The 17,793-nt window shown below is 44.4% G+C and overlaps 2 protein-coding genes across 5 annotated transcripts in view; one reads left to right on the top strand and one right to left on the bottom strand.

Moving 5' to 3' along the window:
• Nucleotides 1-464: 464 nt before the first annotated feature.
• GSG1 (germ cell associated 1) lies at nt 465-16,919 on the bottom strand. 3 transcript variants are annotated; one of them, XM_026841200.1, is made up of 7 exons: nt 16,801-16,919; nt 15,722-15,826; nt 10,222-10,540; nt 6,890-6,937; nt 4,016-4,168; nt 3,789-3,900; nt 465-2,710 (listed from the first exon to the last, which is right to left on the bottom strand). In XM_026841200.1, exons 2-7 carry the CDS (start codon nt 15,752-15,754, stop codon nt 2,395-2,397), a joined length of 981 nt encoding a protein of 326 aa, XP_026697001.1. In that variant the 5' UTR covers nt 15,755-15,826; nt 16,801-16,919; the 3' UTR covers nt 465-2,394. The 3 variants fall into 3 exon arrangements, with proteins under 3 accessions (XP_026697001.1, XP_026697003.1, XP_026697002.1); XM_026841202.1 differs by lacking the exons at nt 15,722-15,826; nt 16,801-16,919 and adding an exon at nt 13,539-14,176; XM_026841201.1 differs by lacking the exons at nt 15,722-15,826; nt 16,801-16,919 and adding an exon at nt 12,672-12,950.
• Nucleotides 13,291-17,793, top strand: part of EMP1 (epithelial membrane protein 1) — a 41,587-nt gene continuing 37,084 nt past the window's right edge. Inside the window, exon 1 of one of the 2 annotated variants that reach the window (XM_026841203.1) lies at nt 13,291-13,447. The gene's annotated coding sequence lies outside the window, so the exon portion shown is untranslated. The remainder of the gene's footprint in view (nt 13,448-17,793) is intronic. The other variant, XM_026841204.1, reaches the window with a different exon arrangement.

Below are 17,793 nucleotides of genomic sequence, written 5' to 3'. Positions count from 1 at the left end.
TATATGTATCACTTTATATGTATATTTTTTGTATGTTTAATTTATGAATGAGATTTAGGACACTCCTTTTTATGTCCAAACAGTATTCCCAGGCAGTCAAACAAGCTATAGGCCTAGAGTGGGCCATAATGACTCAAGGCAAATGGTGTGGCTAAAGGACACGACCTGCTTTAATCTTTGTCTTTTTGGAAAGAAGTCTCTGGCTGGCTCCTGCAGGACTAGTCTTCTTTACAACCTTTCCTGTGCTCTCAGCCCTCTTCTCCATTCTGTCCCCAAACTCTAGAACAAGAACAAACTAGTTCTCTAGCTGAATTACCTGATTTAGAAAAAGATGGTTCAACAGCACTTGCCAGCCTTTGCACTTGTATATTTCTTTCCCCATTCCCAGGTTCAGGACAGATTCTTGTGGGTGATGTAGAAGCAAAAGTTTCACATCTTATTTCTGTCCATCCTTAAGCTTTCTGTGAACCCAAAGTGTCACTGTAACATCACACTGCAGTCCAACAGGCTGAGTCCCCCTCTGCAGATGCATTACAGCCCTTTTGGGATAGATTCTCGGCAGATCCCCACTAGCACTGTAAAAATCACACTAGATCCAGTCACAGCCAAGCGGATTCTCACACCACTGCTTCAGCATTTAGAGGCTCAGATCTTTGATTCTCTCAGAGGCTCAGTCTCCTGTGTTGTAGTTGCAGAGCATCTACATGAATGTTCCTGTGAGAGGAATGACCACATAAAAAGCAACCACTTTGGTGCCCTAGCAGCTCCCCACCATGCAGGGCAACAACATAGGAACTTTTTTCTCAGTATGCCTTTCTAGGTCTGACCGTTGACATTAGGCAGAGTGAGATGAGGATTGCAAAGGACTCCTCTGTCCTCCTGTTGGCACGTTTCCTTCCAGCCTCTCCACACTTCCCTGTGAGTGGAGAGGTGATGGCAGGACCTTGACCCTCCCTCCAGGTGGGCACATCTACTATGGGTTTGCTATCCTGGGCTCTTGACACCACTCCTCCATCCCTGCATCTCAGTATAAAGTTTCCAGGACAGCCCTTCAGGATTAGCTGTAAGCCCCAAGGCTGGTCCTTGGGCCCTGCTCTCTTAATGTCAGAGCCTGTGAACAGTTTGTATATGTTTAAGGGTATTTTTGTGTAAATAGCTTTATATATATTAGCATAACTGTAGCAAGGGCTCTAGGCCTGGCATTTTTTCCTCCAAACAGGGGTTAGTGTTTATAATACATAGTTAATACAGCTGCATAATAGGGACTGAAAGTTTGAGGACCAGTAACATATGAGGATTAAACAGGAGTGCCTCTTCCCTCCTGTATCCCACCACCTTGCTGGAAAAGGTGGAGCAGCTATTACTCAAAGTAGTTACTCTCCTGAGGTTCTTTCTGAGAGAACTGATAATTCAAGTGCAGTGATGTTAGCTCCTCCATAATGTGAATTCACCGTGCCCGCACACACACATCCCCACTGTGAATAAAGAGTCTGTCTGTATATTGTTGGGAAAATGTATTTGAACTGTGAACTGCAGTGGAGCAAATAAATACTGTGTACAGCATCATGTGTCATGTGAACAAGTGTTTCTCCTTTGAGAGATTATGAGTTTGCTTGATTTGAGGATTGTTTGCAATATTTTTACAATGGGGAAAAGGGAGCAGATGAAGAGAAACAAAAAAGCAAAAGCCCAGCCAAGGATTCTTAAAGGTTGTGGAGCAGCACAGTAGAAAGAGACAGACAGGAAAGTACCTCAGAATGGGAGATTGTGGAGGGAAAAGTAAGAAAGGAACATGTGGGAGACATTAGAGATAGGAAAGAGGAGGAGAGAGATGTATAAAAGCACCCCTTCATTGCTACTGCAGCAGGATTTTTAATCAGGAGGCAGGGAAAAGGGGAGGTTGGGCCTGGAAATGAAGAATAAATATGATGTTCAGAGAGGATTACAGCCAATAAATATGAGCACTGATGCCCTTCACCGTAGCACTGAACCGGGGGATTACTGAAAGGTCAAGCTGGTATCACCCAAAGAGGCCCAGCACTGGAATTTTCCAGCTGAATGGTGCTGACTACCTATTCCCAGGTGCAATACTGATGGGATTAGGACATCTGTCTCAGCTCTGTCTGAAAGAGCTTGGAGACAGCTGACACCAACATGTCACTCTAGTTTCATCCTTCCCTGCTGAAGACATCCATCAAATGGTGATCAGGGAGGACCCACCCTGCTATTGTTGGCACTGCTCTTGCCCAGGCCCAGTGTCCACCTTGTCTTCTTGCTCTCTGAACCATAGAGGAAGGAAGAGCTCCACAAGAACTTGCTAACAGTGGTGCTAGTGTTTGTTTCAGAGCTCTTGTGCCTCCCAAACCCTACTGCTCTGCCCCTGGACACCCATCCTTAACAGCGATCCTCCCTAATTGTCTGTCCCAAGACCTCATCCAGCTCCAGCTCTGGTTCCCGCTGTAGCACTTTCTGCTGCAGCTCAGAGTAGAAGTCGACTCCCTCAGAGACTGAATGAAGGGGTTTGTCTTGGGGCTCATAGTAGCTGCTTATTTGCTGCTGTATAAAGCACTGGTCATGCTGAGGCTGATCCTTGAAGCTCCCATTGTAGCCCTTGATGTGGTTCCTTTTGAACTCCAGCACCATCTTGGTGTAGGTGTTGAGAGTGGTGACAGCAGAGGCCATGCAGCAGGTGAAGGAGGCCCAGGCCATGCTACAGGAGAGACACAAGAATAGCACATGATGTGAGAAGCCAAGTAGGGTAAGGAATTGAACTGCATACACTGTGATGCACCCTGATTTGCCAGGCAGAAGCTGCGAGCATAGACATGAACTAGAAAGACTAGGGCTCGTAACGTTACAGTTCTTAGGATTATCCCACCACAAGATCCTTCTTAGGACAGTGGGGTAAATACTGGTCATCTCTGTCACAGGGCAGGGAGGGATACAGGGAAAATAAATAGGGCATCAGGAAAGTCTGTAACTGGTCAGAGCAGGACAGCACAGTTCAGAAGCAAGTTCTGTATTGAAGGGCTGCTCAGTGTCTTCCTGAATATGAGGCATGTCTACTTGAGCATAAGCAGATGGCCATGCTGACACTTGATGTCTACAGCTGGCACATGGCACTGGAGGGTTTAAGTCTTAAGTCAACGTGGTCATTGTTAGTTCAGCACTGCAAATCGAGCCTGCACTTTCAATGGCCAAGGCTTATCCAACTGTTTTTCAAGTCAGTTATGCCATATCAGCTGCAGTTGGTTTCTTTAGCCTTTAGAGAAAGGAACCCCGAGGCGCCTGCTTTTTGCAACTGCTCCTTCCTGGCTACAGTGTCCATATCCTTCAAGCATGTGTCTAGGCTTGGTGCTGCAGGAATAGGCCCTTTGGACATTGGTTAGTGAAGATACCAAACCAGCATGCAACTTATTTAAACTGCATAAAAGGCATATTTGAGAGCATCATCACAAGTGTGACACTGGCCTCTGCACACAGAGAAGAGCTGTGACCAAACAGGACAAACCAGCATAAGGAAAAACATGATTAGTTAGCAAGGTTGAAAGCACTTGTTTAGGTGTGATCCCATTGTTTTGCCAGTCCTTGGTAGCTACTCATTTAAGTTACAACTATTTGTTAAAGCAGGGGATGAGGCAAAGACAGGAGATTAGCAATAGGAGAACCATGGTACACCTGTCTTTGGAAATACATGTCAAGAAAGGAGGAGGTGGGTGTCAGCAGGGTATAGCACGGCTGAAGCCCCAAAGTCTGGGGAGGTGAAGATGGCTTCAGCACTCACGTACTAGAATGCCCAGCCATAGTCCCATGAGTGTGGTCTCCAGTCCTCTGGTCCTAGACTAACTGTTGCCTGGAAGACTTGAGTGTACATCATGTGTGCCACCATCCCAAGGAGACCTGGACACAGAAGAAAACAAAGTTACAGCAAGAGCCAGAGCAGCATACTTCAGCCTTGTCTAGGAGAGGAGGCTCTCCTGCTGCTGTGATTCCAAGCTTGCAGTAACATACTTGCCTGACAGCACCGAAGAGACAGCAGCAAAGGCGTTGAGCTTCAACCCACAGACAGGATTGCCAGTATGCAGCATTTCCACCATCAGGAGGATGAAGCTGATGAGTAGCAAGCTGATGTACAGCATTTCTGATCCCAGCGACAGCCACAGGATTCCTGCCGGGAACCAGAGACTTCTCACGTCAATACAGGATGGCTTGTTCAAGGGAGAGTACTCCCCCTTCCCAACCCAATCCTAAAAGGATGTCCTTTGGAAAGAAGAGAGAGAAGGAAAACAACAAACACCCAAAAGCAATCCCCCTAGCCTGTGAGCAAGGGCTCAAAGGATGCTGAAAGGGGACAGAGAGTCTGTCGCGGAAGATGGCTTGGCCAGTCTGGCATGACAAAAGCTGAGAGGAACTAAAATTACTATAAACAAGTGAGCATTATTCATAAACAGCAAGGAGGAAACCAAGGGGTAAAAGACAAGGAAAGCTGTTGAGTATTAGCACAAAACCTAGTAGTCACGTGGGCCACAAACACATCTGATGAGCTGGATGTTAGAAGGTTCTTACCTATTAGTGTAGTGCAGAGTAGGTTTCTAATCACAGGAATGAAATTTAAACCTGGGACTCACCTGGTTAAGTAAAGAACTGTATGGTGCATCCACAGCTGCAGCTGGGACCTGGCCTCTGGAATTCAGGAAGGCCCTTGCAAGCCTGTATTTCTCGGTGAAACCCCAGTTAAACTGAAATTACATTCTTTGAGTTGGATATCCAGCGAGGGCCATAACATTCACCACTCACCCTGCTGCTTGAACAGAGTGCAGATAATTTCATGGTGGGTTTGAGTGGGACTTAAGTGATACCAGTCCACAGCTGAGCTCACTGTGCAGTAGGACTTGGATGAGAATGAGAAAAGGCACTCAGTAACGCTGGACTGTGGAAAAGCAACAGGATTCACTGAGGAAAGAAATATTAATCTGACAAATGTGAATACTACTGTCAGCAACTATTCATGGCCATAGAGGAGACATTCAGCTGGGGAAAAGGAGTGTGAAGAAAACCCTCATTAATGTGACATTAACTTGACTCCTCAGTGTTGTTAGTGCCATAGAATCACCCAGCTCTTTAGCAGGAATTGAGGAGCTGCATTCTCTGCTTAAAGGAGCTGGCTTGCTTGATGCAGCACCATCAGGAAGACTATTTCATTAGAGGTCAGACTGGCAAAAATGTCTCCAGGCACTACACATGCATAGATGTCTCTGCATCATGTTCCCTGTGAGTCCAGGCTCACCACGCATGCTGTGTCATCTGGTCTTGTAAAGCTGCCTATGTAATGTGGAGCTGCTCTGCACATACCCAGCTCAGCCAGTCCAGCCTGCAACCAGCAGTCACACCACCTTCTCCAGTCCTGGCCCAACTATATAATGGCAGCTGTGCTGGAAGTAAAGGTCATTTTAAGATGATGCTATGTGCAGGAAGGGGCAAAAGCAGGTGATAGAGCTGTTAAGACTGCAGTGTCACTATCAGTGTCATGCTTAAGCTCACAGTGATCTTCCAATTAATTTGTAGGCACTCAATCTCTTACAGAACATGGCCTTCCTATCAAGGTTGTGCTGCAATTAGACAAGGAGCAGTAGGAGGAGTGTGAAGGGGGACAGACAGATTTACAAAGACACATAATCTGGTTGTATAAACTTCCTTTCTTAAGAAAACAGTCTATAAAGAAGACAACGGAAGCAACAGAGCCAGAGGCCTAGGCCATGGATGGAGCACAAGAAGGTGAGAAAGAAGAAAAATGTGTTGCTACTCCCTGTGAAGTGAGCATTTTGCAGTAAATGCAAGAGTCATTCAGCAAATGCAGTTAAATCATTCATTTTATGACAAAGTGGAGATATACATGGCTTCAAAATGATCTTGTAACATCAGCAGTGTTGCCCAAAAGAATAAGCAGGGGATGATTTTCTACCCTGCTGTTGTGCCAAGAGTAATCCAGTTTAATCTGCACAGCAATGCCACTGCACACCACCAGATCCCTCACCTGAGAATGCACATTGCTTTATAAAAGCAGGTCAGCAGTCTTTGTCAGTGTTTTTAAAAGAGGGGAAACAAGACAAGAAGGAAATTAGGTCTCCAAAAGTACTCATCACCCTGCTGTCTGCTGTGATTCCTCATCATTTGTTCCAGCTCTTGCTTTCATTACTTCAATGCTGACCCTTCACATATGAACATCCTCCGAAATGACTTGCCTCCAGCCTCAATATCAGGGAATAGTTAGCAAGCATACACCAACTGATGAAAAGTTGTCAGTAAGTAAAATCTCCATTGCATACGTATGCGTACATCCAGGTATACTGAAGTTAACCCCAGGATAATTTGAAAAGTGTGACAATGACAAGAGGGGTGAGCTCTCCAATCCAGATGAAGTTTTGTGTTTGATGAGGCAAGGACTTCACCCTGAAAGTGTAACTTTCAGATGTCTTCATCACTTATCACAAAATAAGAGGTGATTCAGCTTCCAGAGTCATCACATTAGACCCCAAAACTGAAGCACCGAATCAACATGTAGCATACGTGGGAGGAACTGCCCTCAGGTGGCATCCATCCCCTTCCTGCATAACAAGCTCAGACTGGGCAACTTATTAGATGAGAGAAATGCCACTTCATATGGGAGGGAGTCTGAAGTTTCCAGCACTGACCTCATAGATGGCAGTGGTTTAGGCAAACATCTGGGAGGAAATCTTTGCTCTTTATCAACCATAAGACCAAGATTTCATGCCTGGCTCTCTGGAGACCCACCCTATTCTTCTCACACAGGCAAAATGTTGCAGGTCCACCCTCCATCCCAAGGAGGTGCACTGGGCAGCTACAGTGAGGTATGGGGAATTGCTCTTACCTCTTTCTGCTGGTGGTGAAAGCTCAATAAAGCTACGGCATTTCTCTTCTGAAACACAAAACCGAAGGTGTTAGTTTGCAAAACAATACAGGGTACATAAGGGAAAAGAACATATCTTCCTCTCACTCTCTTTTCAATGCTTAGCTCCAATCATCCCTAAGTCTACCCATCAGATCTTCTCACCTCTGCTCCATTTCTGGCCACTTTTCCAGACCTTCACTGGGGCAAGGTAGTGGAAGGCAGTATCTGCCTGGAAAACCAGAATTGGCCTTTCCAGAAAAAACTTCAGCAATTTGTAAATTTTAGAAGTCTCTGATGAATATAAAAATCTGTTGCTACTCATTCACAACATTACTATTCATCAGGCCTAATAAGGGTGTAGCTTATAACGGACTGCAGACCCACCACTTCTGTTGAGAATGTGAATTCCCACTCACCCCAGTCTCAGCAGAGCAGTTCTAGCACTGCTTCCCAAAGAAGAAAGAAAAAATAAAAAATCTTCCCAAGTGAAATGCTGCATGACAGAGATGTAAGTCCCTCTTCTGTGGCAGTGAATCACACAAAATATGGTGTTCTGTCCTCACATTTTAGGCATCCTATTTGGACAAATAGTGTTCATAGTGTTAGCTTTTTATGTTGGCCAGATGTAAACTATTGTTCCATCTGAGGGTCCCTCATCATTATCTGTAAGTCTCTCTTACTGCATACTGCATTATTGAATTTTGTAGAAACATCCAATCATAGAAATGTTTAGGTTGGAAAAGACCTTTAAGATCATTGAGTCTAACCAGTAACCTAGCATTGCCAAGTCTACCACTAAACCATGTCCCTAAGCACCACATCTACAGGTCTTTTAAATACCTCTAAGAATGGTGACTCAACCACTTCCCTGGGCAGTCTATTCCAGTGCTTGACAACCCTTTCAGTGGAGACATTTTTCCTAATATCCAATCTAAACCTACCCTGGCACAACTTGAGACTGTTTCCTCTTGTTACTTGGGAGAGGAGACTAACACCCACCCCTCTACAACCTCCTTTCAGGTAGTTGTGGAGAGCAGTAAGGTCTCCCCTCAGCATCCTTTTCTCTGGGTTAAACAACTCCAATTCCCTCAGCCACTCCTCATAAGACTTGTTCTCTGGACCCTTCACCAACTTTGTTCTTCTTCTTTGGACACACTCCAGCAGCTCAATGTCTTTCTTGTAGCGAGGGGCCCAAAACTGAACACAGTATTCAAGGTGTGGCCTCAACAGCACTGAGTACTGGGGGACAATTACTTGCCCAGTCCTGCTGGCCACACTATTTCTGATACTAGCCAGGATGCTACCGGCCTTCGTGGCTATCTGGGCACACTGCCAGCTCTTATTCAGCTGACTGTTGACCAATGCCCCCATGTCCTTTTCTGCCAGGCAGCTTCCCAGCCGCTCTTCCCCAAGCCTGCAGCACTGCATGGGGTTCTTGTGACCCAAGTGCATGACCCAGCACTTAGCCTCATACAGTTTGAGCATCCTCTCCTCTACTTGGCACAGTATTTTCTCCCAGAAGTATCAGCCTGTTGCTTTTCATGTAAGAATCTACTTTTCTTAATTTCTATCCTCATTTCTAATCTCTCCCAATCTCCTGTATTACTTCTGTTATCCACAGCTCTCAGGATGTTACCCAGTTTAGTTCCATCTGCAGTTCTTAGTAACTTGTGGTTTGCTACTTCACCTAGAACTTTAGTGAGGTTATTCAGTAATGGCTCATCTAAACTGATCCTGAGATTAGCCTTAATAATGAAATGCTTTCTGCAGCTCAACTCAAACTCCTTTTGCTCATAGTAGCCTCTTTGTTGTTGTCTATGCACTTGCTTCAAAGACCCACAGTAGGGTGTGGGCTGTGCTCGATTTACAAGAAACAAGGGACAGAGACTGACTATGTGCTCTACCCTGTGTTCTGCTGCAATCCAGATGTAACGTGCTCTCTGCATTCCTTCAGGATTCAGGGTTATTCCGGGACTGCCCAGTGGCCAGACAAGTCTTTCAGAGAAAGATGTCAAAGGATGTAGTCCCATGCCCACAAGCACCATGGAAACACAGCCCAACCCAAACCAGTCCCAAATAAACACATTTCCTTCCTCAGCATATCTGGAAATGCTCATAACAAAGCAGCCCTCTCGTTAGGACATGAGAGTTTCAAGCACATTACCTCCTGCTCCCACCCCCATTATGTCTGCTTTTATTCACCAATTCTTTATTTTCAAACTCTGAGAGCAACAGCAGATAAGAAAATGAGAAATGCCATACTAGAACGATGGCTTAGTTAAAGGTGAGATGTTTATGATTGGGGAGAGCTGAAGAGAGGGTGGTGGGCTCAGGGGAATGGGCCTGATGAAATTGACTTTCATCACTGTATCTTTATATGAATCACCCCGTTGGCTACCTTCCAGGTCAGTTCTGTTCTTTGATGTCTGTGCCAGGCCGTAAAGAGCATCTGTGCACTGCAGAGCATCCACCTGTGCTGGCATGGCACAGGTTTCAGCAGGACTTCAGCAGGGCTGGGCAGGAGCAAGTCAAGGGTGAACGGAGGCACCAAAGGGGTCTGGTACAGGTTACACAACCAGCCCCTGTCACTCCAGGATTTGCAGTGCCAGAAATCACAAATGAAACCTGTCACAATATCACAAAAACAACTAAAAAATAACAATTTTGCAGCTGTAATCCTCAGGTCAATTTGCCTCCTAGCTTTAGTTTTGCTGGATTCAAATCCTCCAGGTTTTCTCTGCATCTATAAGGCAGTACTTTTTTTCTCTTTAGTCTTTTTTTTAAAGAAAAGTTCAGCCCTTGTTCAATTCACAAAACCTCTCAGTTTGGTAATTTAAGGAGAACACTAACTATTGCAGTACTGACCATGATAACTATAAATTGACAATGCTGCATAAAATCATCCCACTTAGATTTCTGATGGAACATGCACAAATGTGCCCTGGAGAGCATGAAGTAAGCTGTGTGTAGGAATGGAGGTATGGGGAAAGGGCAAGGACGCTCACTCCAGTTCACATCAGGATGAACGATGCCATCACAAAGTCACTGCCACCACCATCACCACTTGCACTTCACAGCCCCTATTCCAGACCGAAGGGCACACCAGAAACAACCATTCTCCCTTGCTCCCCTATAAACATCCCAATGAAGGACAGAAATATAATGACCACAGCAGTGCACAGGGCCAATGGCATCTAGGAAAATGAAGAAGGCTTTTCTCCCAAGTGTTTTCGGCCTCCCGCCTTTCATTTCCAAACTACTGTGGATTAAATACAAGAGAAGAAGTTGTGGCTGCCTGGGCAAGACACTACCTGGCCCTTCCATGCTCTCTTCACAGGAAAGCCACATCCCCGTGTGGAAGTATCTGAAGTCAAAGCGGTCATCCCCGGTCTCCCAGCTGTAGTGCACCACATCCTGGGATGAAACATTGCTAGCACCTGCGTCAGGCAGTATGGGGACACCGATGCACTTGGTGGCTTTGCTCTTTCCACACAAAGGCTTGGGCACTTTCTGGGTACCGGTGCACCAGTAGCTGCCAAGCAAGGCAGTGGTGGAGAGGCTGAGAGCCAGCAGGTTCAGGATGACAGCCAGGAAAGGACGGCGCCATGGCAATCCCTTCAGCAGCTCCATCTACAACACACAAATGGGAGGGACTGTCACACCAACCTCTTGTCCCACCTAGCCTTAGGAATTCGAGCTCTTCGCAGCACGCATCTGTGGGGAGGGGATATGAGCACTCTGCCCTCCTCACCACATCCCAACAGCTCACCCAGCATGGAAAAAACATTTCTTGAAAGCCAGGGTGGTGGAGCTCAGCTTCAGCCATTTCAAAGTACACTGAATAGCTGTACTGGGGAAGAGAGGGTGACCCAGTAGACATAACAGGGCTGAGTGCATCAGGGGGCGTGAGCACATGAGCAAATGGAAAGGGACATCATATTTACTCCATCTCAGAATTGGTCAGGAAAAACTGTTAACCAACTTCCCCAAAATACCATGTGTTGCCTTTAGATGGGGCATGATGAATGCTCTGTCCAACTAAATGAGAATTCTTGCTGCCAAGGGTCCACAAACACTTTTTCAAACAGTTCATTACCTAGGGAGGTAAGCAGTGTACTGATTTCATAGCGGGGAAAAGCAGGAAAATGTTCCTGGATTATTGGAAGTCACACATCAAAGCTTCTCAGGAGGGACACACAGCTATCCAGACCTGGCAGATTGAGTTCAAGCCCCCGAGCAGCTCCCCCAACCTGAACAAGTACTGCTCTGCACATCAGAAATTTGGTAGAGTGGTGGGATGACAGTGTCTCTGCTCTCACACAAAGTGCCAGAGGAGCTTTTTTTTAAGAGCAAACATTGCTACAAACACTCTTACCAGTTTCATCTCATCAGATAAAGTAATTCAGACAGCAGTTTGTGTACCAGGGTCCTGTGGTCTTTCTCACTCAGAAGGAAGCTTAAGATTTTACGGTTCCTGCAAAACCCTGCACTGACTTCTGAGAACCCCAACTTATCACTCAATGGATTGATTAGATGTCATCTACCCACACATCAACTTTCATGTAATCAACGCATGCCTCTTCCCACATGGCACTCCCTATGTTTGGCACAACTTCATCCAATACTCCCACCCTTTCCTATTTATGACTCTCAAAATCTATTTGCCCATGAATAGATTCAGTTTGTACAGACATTGCCTGCTGACGGTCCTCTTCACAGAACTTTGGTTGACTCACCCAATGCTGAACATGTGAGAAAGGCCCAGCATACTGTGGACACTACTATAAATAAATGGTATGAGACTGAGTTTTGCATTGTTTGTGACTTCACCACAGCAAAAAGTGGTGCAGTTAGAAGCATTTGTTCGCTAACCAGCAAGCTCAGAAATGTGGCCAATAAAGATGGTGCTGCAGCTCCTCTTAGAAAGGACTTCATTATCATTTCATCATATTGAGAAAATAATGCCTGATCCAGAACAGCCTCATTGAAGGCAAGAAAATTCCCAGCTCCTGAAAAAATCCTGCATTATTTTATGGTCTGAATACTTTTTCTCTTCACCAGAACATTTCTTTCTTTCAAAAATGGAGATGCCACATCCTGGAGATGGTAACACCTTAGTGATACCATAACTAATGACTTCAGTCATCTGAAGGCATGTTGAATATCACCATTTTCACAGAGCAGATACCTAGTAGGAACAGTTTCTGATTAAGGTTGGTGGCCAGTTCCTCACTGAAAGTTCTCTCAGCGGAAAATTTGGCTTAAAACTGAAAAGGAAATTATAGATAAAATTTCTCTTCTTAAAACCATGATTTTTTATCTGAAAATAGAAACCTTCAGCATACAAAATTTTTAAGTTTTTCATCAATGCTTGATTATAAGATTTTCTGTCATCAGGTTTCACTTTGCTCAAGCTTTTATTTAAAAAAAAACAAACTTTCCACTCAGAATATTGACAAAAATCATTTTTCTAATTTAAATCTTCAGTAGTAGGAAAATACTCTCTCCAGCTGATTTGTGTTAGTAGTTCAAAGGCCATGTATTTTCAGAACAAGTGATAAGGAAAAAAAAAAAAAAGAATGAGTCAGAAGAAGGAACTGGATCAAAGATACAGAGGACATAGGGAATGAGAAGCAAATCTGAACTACTCCTTCATGAGAACACTGTCAGAAAAGTTTCCCTTCATCAAAGCCAAGCACTTCATGACAATAACTGACCATAGTATCTAGATAGCCCCAAAAGGAAAAAGAGTTGGATTTACCTTGGCAGTAAGTCCTGAAAGTCCTGTTAATTTGGAGGAGCAAAACAGAAATGGGAGTCACGCTTTGTCTGCTGTTTTGCTCATCTCTAGATCCTCCACGAAACCCAATTTCTTCAAAACCCCTTTCTCCTTTGTCTCCTCCCTCATCACCCATTTCCCCCCCCTCCCCCCCCATGATTATTAAATGTTATCCCTCCAGCCAGCAGCTGTTTCATGGAAAATGCTAATTTTGTAATCCACAATGCAATCACAGCCCAGCTGTTCTCGGAGATTATACGGGAAGCGATTGGTGCTGTGAGCTGGGATTAAGTGCAAGGGTGACCTGTATTGACTGAGTAGAAAATTTCCATAAAACACAGAAAGATCCTAGCCACCTCCATACAGTGGCTGTTTGGGAGTTTGTATGGAGTGAGCTGCTGGGTCTCTGGCCATTGCTTCAGGGGATGTGACCTTAGCTCAGAAACTACAACCACTCTTGGCATCAGGTCACACCTTGCCCTGTGCACTGTCTCAGCAGAATGGCAAAGACCACAAGCTCCCCAGCCCTGGAATATCTTCCTGGCCAGACCTGCTGGCCACAGAAGAGAGAGAAGAAAAAAATGGGGGGAGGAAATTTTATGTGACTGCATCTGCTCTGAGGACTGAAGATTTCAGACCCTGAAGAAATGACAATCCAGCCCTTCCCATGGGCACTGGAATTTTTAATGGCTAAAGGAGCCCCTTAGCAGCACTGCTGAGTAGCAGACTGGCACCATGGCATCACCACCATCACAGAGGTATGTGAAACAGTGACAAGTCAAAGTCCAGTACTCAAAGGATGGGAGCACAGGGAAGACTGTGAGTGTCCCTCGTAGTGGCAGATTTTACCAAGGTGCGAAATTCAGCAGGAATCCCAACTCCCAGCAGCTTCACGTTGGATGTATTGGGGAAGCTAGTAAAGAGAGACAGAAAGATTCACTCACTCTGAGCTCTCTTTCTGAAAGTTTAAAGTCTCCCACAATACCTGAGGGTATTGATACACACTGTTTGCTATCAGAACAGTAAGAAAGGCATCACCTCTCATAAGAATGAACTGTCACTAGAGGGCATGGAGAAGCGCTGCATTGAATCAGACTTCAAGGGAGAAAAGCATCCCAAAGGTACACATCCCATTTTCCCCACAAAGGCGCTGCCCAGTGCCAGGCAGGTGAGGGTCCCACCACCACTGGGAGGGAGCAAGGCAGATTCCCTGCATGCCTACCCGGCAGCTCTGGCGGGACAGAGGAAACCAGTGGTTCCTACTCTCATCCTCTGATTCCAACACCAGTGCCCAGAGGCTGGGAAGCAGGTGTTGGAGTAGTTCTGGGTGACAGCACAGCCTCTGACAGCCCCTGCACAACACAGAGAAGACGGAGCCAACAGGTTCACAGTGCCGTACGTGGCCTGTGCTATCACGGGCTCCAGACCCCTCCTGCCCTGAGCAGAACGGTTGGTACCTCTGCAGCTATTTTAATCCTAAATCACTGCATAAACTCCTCTAATATAGATAATCATTTCTAAGATGGGCTAACTGAAAGCAATGCTAAATGTTTCCATGTTCCATGGACTGTCTGTAGGTTTTCTGAGTAGTAACAAGGTTCTGTTTGACACAGAGATACTTAATTTACTGAAGTAGGTAGAATAATAGCAGATTCTGTTTAAAAGGAGACTGGTAATTTTTATTTTTTTCCATTGTTCAGTCTCTCCACACCTAGACAGCTTAAGTCTGGCTTCTAAATGCTCAGTAAAAAAAAAGTGTGGTTTTTAGGCTCAAGAACAGATAAAGTCCATCTCTCTACTGATAATCCTTAATGTCAACATGTTCCTAATTTTAAAATTGATGAGAGACTCATTAAAATCCAGGATGTTATGTCAGTTTCTAAAGCTAGGATCACAGCATATATATTGATGAAATGAGACTGAATTAGATTTATATGGATAAGAATTCAGATTATAAAATAAATTTATCAAAAATATGCTATGGTTTCAAAAATACACATCTATCAGATATAGTATTCTGAATAATGGCAGATATTTATCCTTCCAGAAGATGGCAATCTTTCTCTAGTCTTCCTTTTGGGAGTCTGCTTTTCACGTGTGTGCTGGGGGGAAGCAACACCCCAGTTTAGACTTCTGTTCGTTCCCTTCATGTTTTTTCTCCCGCTATCTTCCTCTTTTTTCCATTTCTATGAACACAACCTCTTTACCTCACCACTTCATGGGGCGTTTGAATTATCTTTGAGTTATCTGAGCCTGGAGAGACTTCTGAAATCACTGGGGAAAGAAAAAAGGAGGAATGAATGGAGAAGCTGAGCCAGGCATTTGCTCCACGTTCTGCCCTGCACAGAACTATTCTTTCTAATATGTTTTCCAACATTTTGTCGAGTACCATATTAGCTTTCTCAGTGTGTTTCCATTCCCAGATTATTGCACACAGCTCATAGAACGTGAACACCAGAGCACGTTTACTGATGTTCAACTCCCTTAGCAAAATTTTGAGTTTTGTTGTTGTTTTTGTTGGGGTTTTTTAAACTCCATTGCAACCTCACCTTAATCTGACCAATTATGGACAGGAAAACCAAGCTGTATCTGTCTTTCACCTACTGTGCCTTCCATTTTTCTCTTTGTATCTGATATTTCCCACCATAACTTGGCTTGGTTAGAGGCTTTGGATGTCTCTTCCTCTTTGAACTCAGCAGCAGCAAGTCCCCGGTGACTAGTTTAAAGTTCGCCCATTGGAATGAATGCCCATAGCAGTTGATTTCCTGTGCAATCAGCCAAGTTCTCAGCTTATAGAAATAAAACAAGGAAATGAAATGCAAAACACAAGCGTAGCACAACACCTCTGTGGAGGTTGCCAACTCTAAAAAAGGCCGGGCATTTACAAGTGATGCATTTTTATTCTGGCTGTTTCACATACATACTTAGGGTGTATCCTGCCCCAAAATGACACCCTCAACTCCCAAGGATGGTGGTGGAAAAGAAGGGCGAGGAGCCCTGACCAGAAAGGGCCCCAACATTGCAATACTTAACTGGCAGGTCTCAAGAGGTACATGCCTCTTCATAGCCCTCCATGCAGCAATCCTTCCCAGGGATACCAGGGATCATGCTGTCCTGACATTGGCTCTTTAGCTGTCCTGAAGAGGAACAGAGAGGAGGAAGTGTGGCTATTTACACCCATAACATCGTTCTTTGAAACCTGGACAAGGACTCATACCCCTCATTCCACACATTCCTCACACATTCCTCACACATGACACTTCCCACGGCTCCTGTTTTTGCTGTTTTTACAGGAAGACTGTCCAGCACTGCAGTCCTCTCCCTTGCTGCCACACAGAAAGCAGGATGTCTCTGGATGGCAGTGACAGAGAGAGCCAGACTTCTCAAACCCATTGACAGACTGCAAATGTCAGATTTCTCCCTGAACTCTGAATAATTCCACTCAGGTTGTAACCTTTATTTAGCTGTTTGCATGATGCATTAACTCTTGCTCTGCAAATGACCTCACCAGGCATATTTTTTCCAGGCTCAGCATATTTAAAGGTGATTTCTGTTTTTAAACATGAACAGCATACATTGATAGACATTGTCTGTGGCAGAACAGAAATAAGATTGAATTGGAATAGGTAAATGAATCTTGAAGCTTGACATCAACTACTTTTCTCCCCCCCTACTTTTTTTTTCTTTTTTTTTTTTCTCAAAACAGGTCTTACTCGACTGGATTTTTTTTCTAATCTTTATGGTTATCAACTATTCAAAAACCACATAGAAAGCAGGCATGAAAAGAAAAAAAATCAAATGCAGCAACACAGACTTTGAGGACTCACAAGAGTCACTAGACTAGGACTCACTAGAGTCTAGATGCTTCAATTTCTAGATAGGTAACATCAGACTGTTTAAAGGGGTTGCTTTTCACAGAGTACTTAAATTCTGGCAGCTCTAGGATGTGCTCACCTGAGCACACAGGAAAAAAAAAATTATTACATTTAGCCAACCATAAACTGTAAGCAGACAAGACAAAAACAACTTTTTATATAGATCGTTAAGGTTTTTAAAGAGGATACAGTCCGGGAAAGGGTCCATACAAACTCTCAAGTAGATAAACACTTACCTTATCCACTGCTCACTATCCCCATCTGCTCTTCTGAGGCATCCAGTGAAATGCTACAAGGTGATCATGGACTCTCCCCACTATTTCTTTCTCTCTGACTGAACATGTAGCAGCCAAGAAATTCCATGAGATCTGACCAGATGCTTTGAAATGTACCAAGTCTGTCATTTTATTGGTGGGTTAATTCTTTCTGAGCTTGCTAATTCATCACAGTACATTATATCAGCCGCAGGATTGGCAGGGCGTCCACTTCTGCAGAATGCGTTTTAGTAATTTGGTAGTCCCCTTTATGAATATTGTTGCCAGTTTTAAATGTACCACTTATGAGATTTCAGTCTGTTACTGCACAGAATCACAAACACTCAGACTCAATGGCTGTCACAGGCTCATGGGGTTTTTTATCATCAAGAGGGACAGTTACAACAACATAGTCTCATCTCGGGTGTAACAGAACCCAAAGAATTTCAGACAATCCTTTCTAACAATACACAGACACCCTGCTGGATATATAGCACATATTTTATACAACTAACTAATATTGACTGTGCAACAGAGCATGATGGAAAACCCATCACATCCTTAGAAAAGTTATTCCAATGATTAATTAATCTAATTCTTAAAATGTTACTCTTGATTTGTAAGCACAGTGTCTGCTTTAGTTTTTCAACCTCATCAGGCTTCTCCAACACACAAATAAATAGCTAGTGAAATTATTTCCTAAAAATGATATCGTAAGAGTCACAAATCAATGCATTTCATTAGAGGCACATAGTGTGATCTAACAAGGTGGCTGACGGCCCAAATTCCTGGTTCAGTACTTGGCTCTGACACGCAATTTTCCCCTCCCATCAGCCAAGTCATTAATGGCACGTTTACACTGCAGTCAAAGCAGTGGCAGTGATGGGGAGTAAACACTCAGTGCTTGTTTTAATTGGTTGCTGCTATCAATGTCACTCCAGCAATATGGAGCACAATGTAGGGTACAAACCTCAA

Source organism: Athene cunicularia (genome assembly GCF_003259725.1).
Source record: "Athene cunicularia isolate RWA chromosome 1 unlocalized genomic scaffold, athCun1 chr1_part2, whole genome shotgun sequence".
NCBI lineage: Eukaryota > Metazoa > Chordata > Aves > Strigiformes > Strigidae > Athene > Athene cunicularia.
This window is presented reverse-complemented; position numbering and strand designations above follow the sequence as displayed.

What these genes read in the sequence shown, in the direction of transcription:
- GSG1 (XM_026841200.1), bottom strand. Translation starts at nt 15,754, where the DNA reads ATGAAGAGGCATGTACCTCTTGAGACCTGCCAG. An exon ending in TTCACCACCAGCAGAAAGAG is followed by an intron (nt 4,169 to 6,889) that starts GTAAGAGCAATT and finishes GGTTCCCGGCAG; the next exon opens with GAATCCTGTGGCTGTCGCTG. An exon ending in TGTCTCTTCGGTGCTGTCAG is followed by an intron (nt 3,901 to 4,015) that starts GCAAGTATGTTA and finishes TTCTGTGTCCAG; the next exon opens with GTCTCCTTGGGATGGTGGCA.